Below are 13,220 nucleotides of genomic sequence, written 5' to 3'. Positions count from 1 at the left end.
ACCGGCTTCTAACTGGAGGGCTTAGGCACCCACACGCGCGTTTCTGGTCTTGCACCACGGACACTCAAGCCAACTTAATTCTCAAACTACACCCCTTAATAGGATTTTCCACTGTATTTACCTCAAAACGATTCTACAACAATATTTGTTCCACAAAACCATTTCCATTTAAAAAGTGATATCAACAATGCTAGTTCCAAAGAAACAATGAACATGAAATGAAATGCCAATGCAATATATATCTATGTTAACGCCATGGACTTTCTCAATTCATCCACACAATCTTCCATTTGTGATCAAGTTCCATATCTCTACCCAATATATATATATATATATATATATATATAATATATTCCAAGAGAGATACAAAAAACACATCATCAAAACACATTTCTTTTCTTTTTAAGCCAAATAAATCTCAACATGAAAATCATTGTTTCCATTCTTCATTTTTTCAAGATAAGTATAACAACATACTATTCATTATTTTCTCACTATCAATTTCTCTCTTACAAGTGATTTCAATAATAAGAGCAAATATAACAATTTCATCATCATTTCTCAAAAATGGATCTCAACAATTCATAATTTCACAAAATCTCAACTTTTTCCCAAATTTCCAAAATCTAGGTTTTCACAAAAGAAAATTAGAGTTTCCCTTTTTGAAAGATTTTATGCCATTAGAAACCCCAACTATCACACAACTCATATTTTTCATCAACACAACTTTTTCTTCAAATTCTTCAAGCCTAGGGTTTTCACAAAATTAGGGTTTCCTAAAAAAAAAAAGTTTTTGCTTATGAAACCTCCAAAACATTCTCATAGTTCATAAATTAAAAGATTTGAGAAAACTCCACTTTGAACAAAACATAGTCTCATAAAAGTCAAATCCAAACTCAACACACCCCAAACAATATCAAAATGACCATAGACTTACAAAAAGTACATATAACTTAAAGAAAATCCCTACCTCAAAGCAAAAAAAGGAGAAGAAACAAGATTAAAGAAGAACTTTTCATGAAATCAAAATCTAATCGATGAGAATCATGATCGCCACGTGGTCTTCGCTTTTTGCAAGGGATCTAAACTTGATTCTTGGTGAGAAAGGAGATTTCTAGAGAAATAAAATTAGGGTTTTTCGGAGCTTAGAAGAGGAGAAAGAAGGAAAAGAAAAAGTGAAAGAAAATATCAAAAAGGTAACTTTTAAGTTGCTAATTTCGCACAGACCGCTCAAGCAGTCTTTTCATCGCTTGAGCAGTGAACTCAAACTCTAAGCATTTTAGTCTGCAGAGCAAAATCCCATCACATCAACCTTATTTCCATATGTAACCATTTAATTAAATACTTTCATTTAGTCTCTTACATTTATATTTCATTAACTTAAGTTTACGTTGTAAATAAGGAAATACCCCCCATTTAGATTCAAAGAAAAATACAAAAAATCAAAATCTAATTAAATCAAAAAGTGGTTCTTCCAATTCTAGTACAAAATAATTTTCTGACTTAAATTTTGACGTTTGACATTGAAGCAAAGTGATTAATACCTCATAAAAAATATCATAAAATCAATTTAGACTATTTAATATATAATGAACAATTACTGCAAAAAATTATTGCCAAAATCGTAAGTTTTGAAATATCTAACTTTTACACTTAGAAAATTTTCAAGCTAAGCCCAATTTTTGACAAAAAAACTTTTTAATACAACCATCTTTATACGAAAAAGAATAAGTGTCGGATTTCAACCCGAGTTGTTACAATAGTCCAAACCACTCAGAACAACAAAGTCACTCTGGACGACCACATGTCCCAACCAAAAATAAAAGGGTTAGGTTTTCTGACCCGGCCCACTACATCTTGGATGACACAAACTATGTTCTATAGGCTCAAGCCATGTCTAGCTTTCTCAAAGGCCAAAAGTTATGGCACATTATCACACTAGTGATGTCACCAAACACACTAAAGTGCCAAGATGAACAACATGAGCAATATTAGGTCGGATAACTGTAAGATACACTAGACTACCAACTACTTGTCGATAAAGCGTGGCATCCGAAAGAGGATATCCATTTGAAGGGGTAAGACAAGCATTTATCTCAAGAGGTGTGGAGAATGAATGCTTGTCCTTGTATGCTTATCCTTTTGGCTCTTGAGATATCTTCGGACTCTAGTGTTTATTATCTCTCTCAAACCAGATATGCATCTGATTACTTAGTCATGCCGAACTCATTAATAGCAAGACTGCCTCCTCACCTCTTCAGATGAATGCTCATCTCACCCATCTAGATGGCATTCCTCTTTCTGATGTCACGCTTTATCGACAGTTAGTTGGTATTCTAGTCTATCTTACAGTTACCTGACTTGATATAGCCTATGTTGTTTATCTTGTTAGTCAATTCTTGTTTATTCCAAGCTTCATTCATTATGTTGTTGTTCTTTGTATTCTTCAATATGTTAAACGCACTCTATTTCATGGTCTTTATTATTCTGTTTGTCCCACCTTGGAGCTGCATGCCTACTCTGATGCAAATTGGGTAGGTGACCCCACTAATCGACGCTCCACTACTGAATATTGATTCTTTCTTGATGGCTCACTGATTTCCTAGCACAACAAGAAACAAACTGTTACTTTTTTGCTCTGATACTAAGGCCAAATATCGTGCTCTTGCAAACTCTACACAAGAACTATTGTGGCTTCGATGGTTACTCGAATATATGGGGATTCCTCACTCTTTAGCTACTATACTTCTTGTGACAATCATAGTGCTCAAATTACTCACAACGATGTTTTTCATTACTGTACCAAACACATTAAAATTGATTTTCATTTTGTGCGTGAACATGTTGTTTGTGGTACTATCTACTTTCAATCTGTTTCTTCTATCAATCAGACTACTAACATCTTCACCAAGACACGTGCACCTAGGAAACTCTTATGTTTTACTTTCCGAACTCAAGTTGGTGTCTGTGCCTACATTACACGGACTCTTTGTTTTTAGAGAGGTACCCGTGTCGACACGACACAACACGGGTATGGGTGCGGAATATGGCTGGGATACAGCTAAATACAAATGGATACGGCTGGGATGAGAGACAATGATGAATTGTTGAGTTACTTACAAGACACAAGATGGTGAGAGTCGACCGGTGATGTCGATGGCGATGGCGATAGTGACAGTTCATAACCCCTTGTCCTGCACTCGACCCACACTCTCTTGTTGAGAAAAGCCATTGGTGAAGCGAGATTAGAGCTGGGATGGTGCCGAGAAAAGCCATCAATGACGCGATGGTGCTGAGAAAAGCCATGTGGACTGTTCTCTAATGAGAGAGCTTTTTATTATTATTTTCTGTTGAAAAATGCTAGAAACCCCAAATGTTTTACCAACATTTCTATCAAATTATAGCATAACTCTTTTCTTTTAGATTGGATGTGAGAGAGAGAGAGAGAGAGAGAGAGAGTTCCTAATTGCCAAAACAAGTATTGGGAGTTCACTATTTTTATTAATTGAAAGACTGGTTAAACAAATGTCTACAACACAGTTCTAAATACATTTACTAGGAACTTCAATTCTTTTGATAGCACCAAATCCATGAGTTATGTGTGTCAATGTACTCATAAACAAGATAGATTACAAGTCTCTTCAACATACCAAAATCCGCGGAAACTAGGAAGTTTACAGTCCAACTAGAAATTCAGATGATTATTGCAAAGTCCCACCTCATTCTGAAACTTTCACAATCATTTTCCTCAGTAACTGAACTCTATTGTCCAGACAAACAGCGTGTTCAAATGCAACAGACTGCACTGAATTCCCTTCACAACCTGCATATACAAGTGTACATTCAGTTTTTCACTTAACAAACAATTTCTCAAATTTATCACATAAATGACAGGTCAAGTAAAAGGAATTGTAAATCATATACACTCACAAACTAGTCTACTAGGAATAGTTGTCTTCACCGCTGCCAACATCTGGAGTATGAAATCCTCATTTGCTGCCTAACACTGCCATTGCAAATTACACCCAAGTTTAATGGACCTCAGGCAATTTAAACACATAAAGTCCTCTTCTTGAAAGAGAGAACAAAATTTCTAAGATGACAGAGAAGTAGAAATTTTGCATGATTAGTATAATCTATAAGAAAGTTAATATGACCACTTCTACATTGATTAATTAAATCTTATCAGTAGTGAATGCACTGTTAATTGGCAAACAAAAGTAAAAGGGTTTGTCTCTCTAACGGCACCTCAAAAACCTTAGAGAAAACCAAGCAAAAAATTGTTAACTTGAGAGAAAATGTTGAACATAAAATGCATTTTGATGACCCTCTATAGAATTTCGTCTTATGAACAGCTTCTTCACTGCTTTTTGTTAGTATAGTTATGACAGTGTAATTGGTTATTAGATTGGTAATGCCCACTTGGTCTATCCTTTCACACCTTTTGTCTGATTTTTCAGAAGCACTAACAGTTGGATATAGTGTGTCCAAAATCTCAATCCTCATGCAACACACAAGTCACTGAACATATTTACAGAAACTCACTTTTTTCATCCTCAGGAAATGAGACTTCTTGTCGAAAATATAACTTCATGAAGAAAGCACAAACCTGGCTAGACTTCTGGTTCATTCAGCTACTGGCATCAGCATTGTGCATCATTTGTGAGTTCGTGTTCTGTATCAAGTCCTTTGAGTTTGCCGAGGGAGCTGAGTTAGGACCTTCCACATTGGCATTCACTCCCATGGCTGAATTTATAGGAGGCCGAGGCCCTCCTGACAAAGGCGCCAACTGTCCACGTGGTGCTGACATGGAAAATCCTTGACTAGGATGCCCAAAAATGTGAAGGTTAGATCCGGCCATCCCTTGGGAATTAGTGGGCCCTGAATAGGTTGGGGGGCGTGGGGTAGAGAAAAGTGTCCCTTGCGTAGGGGGGACCTGAATCATAGAGCATGCGGGAGATCCACCGTTCATGTCGAGCATACCCATCCCAAAACCCATCCTCATTCCCATTCCAACAGCCATGGGTGAGAAACATGCCATTTGAGCTGCGTGTACATGTTGCATTCCTGTTGGTAAAATCATCGGCGGCATGTACAACCCAGTTCCCATAGACATAATCTGCAGCAAGATAGTCAGTTAAATTCTCAAAAGAAAAAAGAAAAAAAAAAGGAAAATAAATTAGTCAAAAGACGAGAAATTTAACCTGTACTTGAAGTTGAAGTGTCTTCAAATACTCGATTGCTTCGTCAAGCATTGAAGCTTTGTCCACCTTATAATGACAAAATGCAAAGGTCAGCCAAACGTACATTCTTTCTTCTTTTTTAATAAAATCTCTTGTTGCCGATCAAAATAAATAAAATAAAAAATCAATAATATATTTTATTAGACTAGAAAGTGTGGTTTATATATAATATTTAAATAAAATGTAAAAATTATTTCATATATCCAGTTTAGGTTTGGGGAAATCCCGACTCATTTGAGGCAGGTCCACACAACCAGGCCGAAATGGCCATCTCCAACCTATTCTATCATTTATTGATTTTTAAATTCACAGTTCATATAAAAGTGTAATCTCAGGAATCAGTTCCACATTCTGAGGAACCAAAGTTCAGACAGAAAGTGAACGTAGAAGCTCATGCATAAATCTTCTATAGAATTGACTTCATTTTCATGAGACCAAACTAAGCCAAAGTTAATATTTTAAACCTCTAGTTCAATGAATCAATTATACAAATTGCATAGATTACCAACCAATGTATCACGGATTTTAAGACAATTGTTTACCTTGTTGCAGTTGGGTATGAGTTCTTGCAACGCACGCATCTTTTCATTAATCCTATCTCTTCGCCTCTGTTTGTAAACACCAAAACTAAGTACCAACATAGATCTCAAAAACTAAAATAAAATAAAAATAAGCTCAATATCCACATCATTATCAGTCTTTTGGGTGGATTTGCTCACCCTTTCAGATAAATTATGCACTTCTGCTGCTCGACCTCTTTTCGAAGTTGTACCTCCTCGAGCAGGCGCTGCTTTTCTTACACCTACGGATTCTTCTTCAACATCCTGCATAAGTTTGTCCTTGTAAAAAAAACAAATGAATTGAAAGATCTGCAAATGGAATAGGATAATCTGATATTTCAACATACTTCACTGCGGCCTTCAGAGTCATCATTCTCACTACATTTTCGCTTCAAATTATGCGTCTCATTAGAAGCTCTCTCTGCGCTATTGCCAGAACAGGCAGATGAAGAAGCAACAACGGGCTCCGTAGTCTTTTCACCACGAACTTGATTTGGCAACTCGACATTCTTTGCAGCATCTTCTCGACAAACAGGATTAGATTGTTCAGCAATACGTGACTCCTCAAGTCGCTTAGCCATTACTGGTTCTGAATCTAAATTAGGTTGGCTATGAGTGCCCATTTCCTTCCTTAAACCACTACTAAAATCAAAAAGTGCGGATTGGGCAAAATACCCACTACATGGGTCATTACCCTTATTCTTACCTCCCATTGGTTCTACATTCGATGTACCTGGACTGGTGATAGCATCAATGGTTTGAAGATTAGCTCGGACAAGAGTGGAAGGTCTAGAGAAATGAGGGAAGTTCATAAAACTGGAGCTAGTGTTAGGCCTTCTCGACAAATTAGGTTGCACTATGATAGCATCACGCTTGTTATTGCAGGTGGTGTTGCTAATAATACCCGAAACTTCTGATCTAAGAGATGGAATTGAAGTTTGATTTTCCTGGAATAACCATGGATCATGGAATTGACCACTCCTTGTTCTTGAAGACTCTTCAATTTCTGAAGAACGAACCTCGGATGCATTAGCTTGCTCTAAACTTAAGTCATTGCCTAAAGAAACACTATGAGAACCCCTAATTGACTGGTTACAACTATTCTCATTTACAGTAACACTAGATAATTCAGGCAATAATTCGGAGTAGTAATCGTGTTGTGGAGAATCACTAATGGGAAAGTTCAACCAAGGCACCGTGTCATCATCTTGGCCCAATCCCATCTCCCCAGACGGTGACTCTGTAGTAAAATAATTCGAAACAGAATCCATTTTTACTAGATCTTTATCTTGAAGTTTCGGAGTTTGAGATTGCAAATTATTGGTAGTAGAGCTTCTCCTAGCTCCACTGGACTGGCCTTGCATCATGATCTGACCATTTTCCCACACTAATTCAACAAACTCATTATGAGGTCTGCATTCAAACCCATCAACAATTTTTAAAAAAACAATAATATAGTGAAAGACAATTCAAGATAAAGGGTCTCAATTAGATGAATATAACAATAGAGACCTAAACTGTTCTAAAATCAAGATATATCAAACTTACACATGAGATAGATCAGTCAAACAAGTGGTTGTTTTCTGTTGTGCAGATTCAAGCTTCCCACTAGCCATTCCATAAAACTCTGAGAAAGGCATGCTGAAGAGAGCTTGTGGAAAACACTACCAAAGAACTCAAAACTGCCAAAGTAGTGTAAAATCAGAAAAACACAAACCAACTTTGAAGAAACATCTAATAATATATATAAATAAATTGGACTGGAAAAAATTTATTTACTGTTGCCTTAATTAGTATATATGTAATCAAAAAACATCAGTAGCAATATAAAATTAGTGCAAGTAATAAAAACAATAATTAACAGTCAAAACCAATTCTTTAATGGCCCAGATACTAAAAAATTATCAAACTCAGGTCTTTTGAGTTAAAAATGAATATTTTTATTGCAAATTCAATCATTAGAATTGAACCCAGATAAGATTTTCTAAATCAGCCAATAATCTCAAATAACACCCAATTTTGTGTCGATTAATTTCTTTAAAATGATGATGAATTCAAAGAGCAAGTAAAAAAAAGAAAACAGACCCACCTCTTCAAATCAAATCAAAGTTCAAGTCCAAACCGAGGATTTCCAAGATCAGTTCACACTACCCACTAACTTCCCGTCAAAATAATCACAAAAGATGCAAATTTTTTTTTTTATTTTTTTGTGAAAATCTGAGTCCTCCCACTCATTTCTCAAGCTACAAAGACTATTTTTTGTTTCTGGGCAATGATAAGTTCTCGAACCCACCAACATAAGCTAATCCATATGCATTAAATAGCTTTCTCAGAGCTGCCTATGATCTTCATTAAACAGTTCTCTTTGAGCACCAACAAACTGAACTTAAGTTGTTAAATATGTATATATTATACAGAGAGAGAAACTACTTGAACGAGGTAGTGAAAGGCTTGCGATTTGCAAAAATTGCAGGTGACCCAGGTAAGAAGGCACATACGATGCTATATTCAAAAACAGTGGAGTGTGGGATTATATAGCTCTTAACCATAGTTAAAGTGGACTTAACCACAGTTTACTTCCAAGCTATATGTGTATTTTGTAAAAAAATTTGCAGCAGTGTTACATTCATATAAAATTCTTCTCTCAAATTTTTCAAATGACTTGACAAGGTTAAGTAGAAAGATTTGAAAGAAGATATGAGGGCATGAGTATGGGTTATTAATTTATGTTTTTCATATCACGTCATTTGAGAGATTTGTGGGAAAAAAAATTATATGGATGAAGCATTTTCAAAATCTTATTTACACGCTACAAAATTTTGTTAGACTACAAAGTGGTTCATTTTTAAATTTTTTTGATCAATAGGCTCAAATTCTATTATTTTCGGACTAAAATGACAATTACAATTTTAAAAGTTATTTTATTTCTATTTATTTATTTATATGTTCACTGTTTATCTATTTATTTATATTGTTTATATGTTCATGTGTCATTTCATTATTTGTTCATGTGTTACCTAATCTACCTATTTATCCACACCATCATTATTGCCGGCCACACCATGAGCCATAGCCTGTGACTTTTCCAGTGGTCCGGCGGCAGTCCAGCAATGAGGGTGCAGTTGAAAAAAAAAAGATTCTTTAAAAAAAGAATTTCTTTCTTACAAAATAATTTTATTAAACATATATTTATCACCAAAAAAGATTAAACTTTAGATCAAACAAAACATGACCCCATAGGTGTAGGCTTTTCACCAATTATCTCATTTTTTAAGGGAGAATTACACTGACATGGTATCAATGAAAGCTATTTACAAAACAATGGAAAACATTATAAATATTAAAAACTAAAAATATAAATTTTTTATTTTTTATAAATAATTTTTTACTGCTCTATTGATATGTTATTGTCCCTTTTTTTTAATTGACACTATTTTTTAGTTTAAATATCAATTATTGAACAAAAATTTATTATTCAGGTAAATAACTAGACATCATCCACCAAAAGGATATCCAAAATTCAACATTAACAAGTGAGCTAGGTGTTCAGATGTTGATATTCGAATAATTAATTTTTACTTTGTTGATATTTAAATAATTAATTTATATTCAATAATTGATATTTAAAAGGATAACAATTGTGTCAAAAAAAGAAAAGAAAAAGTGGTATGCAAATAATTGCACCTTTGTGACTTGCATTGCATCAGAGTGTTCTTTGAAGCCAAAACCTAACATGTGGTTTGCTCCTCCATATGGGATATGCTTCTACTTTATTTTTGTATTTTATAAGAGTTTTTGGTGCAATTTTTTGTTCTTTCTCAAATAATTCTAAAATGTCACCTTTTTTACAACGCTGCTCAAATAGATAAAAAGAGATATAGGTGAGAAACTTTGCTTGAACTATTTTTGTGAATCCCATAAAAATGATAAATTAAAAAAATGATTTGAGTCAAACCATGAATTTGGCTACCAATTAAAGTTGAGATTTTTTTTTTTTTTTTTTTTAAATGTAGCCGAATTTATAGATTTAACAATGAATGTTGCTATTCATTAGAGATGTTTTTACGAGACAAAAATGACTTTAAAAAATTAAAATTAAAAAAACAAATTGTCAAAAAATTAGAAAGGGAATACTTTTATCATATATTTTTATATTATTAATTTTTAACTTATTACGACTGCATCAAATAAACTTTTGTTGTCTTAATTATTAGAGGTGTTTGTGCTACAACCATTTGGAGAGGGAATTAGTTTTTTTTTTTTTTTTTTTAATTATTTAAATTATGTGTTGCTCTATTTCTAGTGATTAGATAAGGTGCTGTGTCTCTGTTCCACGTGTACGAATGAAATGAACACACACATCTTTTGGGAGTTAAATATGGTATCCCATAAGATTTGATATAACATATGTAGTTATGGGTCCATAAGTATTTGATTTTGTAATGAATGAGCTATAGTATGTTAGACAATAAAGTCTTTGCTTCTAAAAAAATAAAAATAAGATTTTTCTCAAGAAATATGATATGCGGTTGAGATTAATAAATTCAAATTATATATTAATATTTTCAGATAAAATTCTAAATAAATACTGAATTTATAATATTATTGATATTATAATATGATTATATTATATCATTAAAATTTTGGAAGGAGTTTATTTCTAGATTAATGCTTGAAGCCTCGAATTTGAGGCTCTAACTTGTCTCGAAATACTTTTCTTTTTTTTTTTTGGCGGTGTGTTTGGTTTTTTTTTTTCTTTCTTTTTTGCAAGAGTGGTTATGTGTATTAGACATCTTGCACTAACTCAGCCTGTATGGTTTGATAAAGTCTAACACAACTCACTCACCTTATCAAACTACACAGACTGAGTTTTTTTTTTTTTTTTCTATTTGTTAGGCCATGTTGGTTTTTTTATTTCATTTTATTTTATTTGCTGGGCTATGTTGGTTTGGTATTTTTTTTTTTTTTTAAAAGGTGGTTATGTGTAGGGGTATGTCAAAAAATTAAACATTCCGTACCAACTCATCGTATAAAATTATATGAAATTAACAAAATTTAACCAGCATATTAATTAATCAGTCAATTAGGTTGGACTGGTTGAGTGATAAAATTAACTGATCAGTTAAACTGTTGATTAAATTTTGTTAATTTCATATAATTTTATACGATGAATTGATGTGAAATGTCTAATTTTTTTGACATATTCCTATACATAAACCACCCTTAAAAAAATAAACAAATAAATAAATATTACCGAGGAAAATTCGAGACGTGGAATTCGAGGCCTTATTTGTATCATTTAATTGATACATAGGGCTTGAAAATTGAAAATTGCTTTAGAGCTCTAAAAGAGCACCTCTAAACTTAGCATTAAATTGTTTTCTTCTGGCCACTATTTTGTCTTTTTTTATTTTTTTATTTTTTTAATTAATTGCCAGCTTAGAGCAGCTCTACTAGAATTCTCAATCACTGCTGCTTGAAAATTGGAGCTTTTTAGGGGATTAATAAAGTCATTGACTTAACTCATGATGGCTTTTAATAATTTTACTTTACCCTTATCGTTGGAACACTTTGATATATGGTGGGGATGCTTTAATAGTTGTCCTAATAAATTAACAATAATGATGATATTTATATTTTATATTTTATTTATTTAATTTCTCATACTTCTTTTGTGAGGGGATAAAGGACAAAAATAAAATATGAAAAATTAGAATAAAAGTTCAAGGGTTAGTTTGACAATTACATTTTTATTAACTTTTTTTTTTTATGCCTTTTTTATGTTTTTGGTGGGCATCCCAAATTTAATGAAATTGTAGAAACTTCTCTTCAGATTTAGTTATAAATTACATTGACTTTTCCTAAGTATAATGAAATTGCTGAAATTTTTCATGAAACCTCCCTTGAGGTTTAGTTTTTTTATTACATATTTCATTTTCTGTTACTTTATCATAAAAAAATGGCAAAATTTTTTGATATCATCAAATAATCTAATTACATTTTTAATCTTATCTTTGAAAATTGTGTTCAATTACAAAATAAAAAATTATATTGATCTTTTTTTTTTTCCCTTTTTATTATGCCTGCAGTTAGTGGTGATTGTGTGTGCCTCCTTTATCCAAAACTTACCTGTTGCCAAATATGTTGTAAATTTGACTTTAAGAGATCATGTACAATCCATTATTGCAAATCATATTTTGGGTCCGTTTGGCAAGAGGGTTTGTGACAATTTAGGCACAAAAGATAAAATAGGATATTTTAGGCACAACAAACAAAACATCACATCCAACCCATAATCATTGCACTATTCTCTCATAAAAAAAAAATCAAAAAAATCAAATAGACAAAAAATCATTCACAAACCAAACTTTTTAACTTAAACTATAATAATCAAAACAGCCCAAAAAAAAAAAACTAAAAAAAACTAAAAAATCAACGAATTCCATTACCTTTCTTTATACCAAAACTCTGCAACAACGACAACTATATTTTCATACACGTGACACCTCCCCCAATGCACTCCTCTACTGGCCGACCGTAACTATCCATCACCCGACTATAACCCCCACTTTGGTCTGTTTTGGCATCTGATTAGAAGTTAGTTTTTAATTTTTTTGTGCCTTTTAAATTATATCGGTTAGTTCGATTTGTATTTCAAAATACAGTTCTTTTAAAAAAAAATTAAAAATTTGTTTGGTATAAATTTTTTGTAAATAATTTTTAAAATCACTTTATTTCTTCTATACATCAATCAATCACTTTTTCTCTCTCATCTTTCTTTCTCAATCACTTTTTCTTTCACACAATTACTCAACTACAATAAAATATTAAATTATTCAAAATTTCCAAACTCCAAAATTAGTTTCAAAATATATAACCAAACAAATAAAAAAAAAATTAATCTCTCTTCCCAAATTTTTTTAAAAAATTTGTCTCAAAACACAAATCAAACACACTCATTATCTTTCTATTTTTTTATACATTCTTTAAAAAAAATTAAAAAATTAAAAAAATTACTTTTAACTTACTTTTCAAAACACTTTTTTTTTTTTTTTAATGATTTTCATCGGGTGAATTTTGTGAGAGTACTATTTTATAGGTAATCGGATTGGTCATTAATACATTGATTGGATTTTGTTTTTAATGTTTGTAAAAAAAAAATTTCCATTTCATTTTAAAACAAACTACTCCCACCGTCCCAAAATATTAGTCCCTTATTTTATTTTTTATTGTCTCAAAATATTAGTCTCTCTTCAAAAATCAAGTACAAAAATAATATAAATTTCCTATTTTACCCTTCTTTTAAATTAATAAACAACATAAAAAGTACAATTATGCATTGATATTCTCAAAAAATGTACTATCAAAAGGATAATTTTAGAAAATCAATTTTTTTCAAATGCAATAATTGTACTAC

General features: G+C 32.3%; 1 protein-coding gene across 3 annotated transcripts; it reads right to left on the bottom strand.

The window, feature by feature from the left end:
- Nucleotides 1-3,466: 3,466 nt before the first annotated feature.
- Nucleotides 3,467-8,467, bottom strand: LOC114266873 (transcription factor PIF3). 3 transcript variants are annotated; one of them, XM_082868487.1, is made up of 10 exons: nt 7,893-8,282; nt 7,352-7,485; nt 6,510-7,216; nt 6,151-6,398; nt 5,963-6,067; nt 5,786-5,851; nt 5,205-5,270; nt 4,610-5,119; nt 3,931-4,006; nt 3,467-3,823 (listed from the first exon to the last, which is right to left on the bottom strand). In XM_082868487.1, the coding sequence occupies exons 2-8, from the start codon at nt 7,441-7,443 to the stop codon at nt 4,631-4,633; spliced, it is 1,773 nt and encodes a 590-aa protein (XP_082724613.1). In that variant the 5' UTR covers nt 7,444-7,485; nt 7,893-8,282; the 3' UTR covers nt 3,467-3,823; nt 3,931-4,006; nt 4,610-4,630. The 3 variants fall into 3 exon arrangements, with proteins under 3 accessions (XP_082724613.1, XP_028063608.2, XP_082724612.1); XM_028207807.2 differs by having other exon boundaries at nt 6,151-7,216; nt 7,893-8,467; XM_082868486.1 differs by having other exon boundaries at nt 6,151-7,216; nt 8,234-8,309.
- Nucleotides 8,468-13,220: the final 4,753 nt, after the last annotated feature.

Source organism: Camellia sinensis, chromosome 5, assembly GCF_055761805.1.
Source record: "Camellia sinensis isolate YWXY chromosome 5, ASM5576180v1, whole genome shotgun sequence".
In the NCBI taxonomy this organism is placed as follows: domain Eukaryota; kingdom Viridiplantae; phylum Streptophyta; class Magnoliopsida; order Ericales; family Theaceae; genus Camellia; species Camellia sinensis.
The sequence above is the reverse complement of the archived record's forward strand: the minus strand, read 5'-3'. Positions and strand labels throughout refer to the sequence as shown.

Bases quoted from the DNA above. Each gene is read 5' to 3' on its own strand.
- LOC114266873 (XM_028207807.2), bottom strand. From the start codon at position 7,443: ATGCCTTTCTCAGAGTTTTATGGAATGGCTAGTGGGAAGCTTGAATCT. The intron at 5,271-5,785 runs GTAAACAATTGT...TGTCATTATAAG, and splicing joins TCATACCCAACTGCAACAAG to GTGGACAAAGCTTCAATGCT. The intron at 5,120-5,204 runs GTTAAATTTCTC...ATCTTGCTGCAG, and splicing joins CACTTCAACTTCAAGTACAG to ATTATGTCTATGGGAACTGG.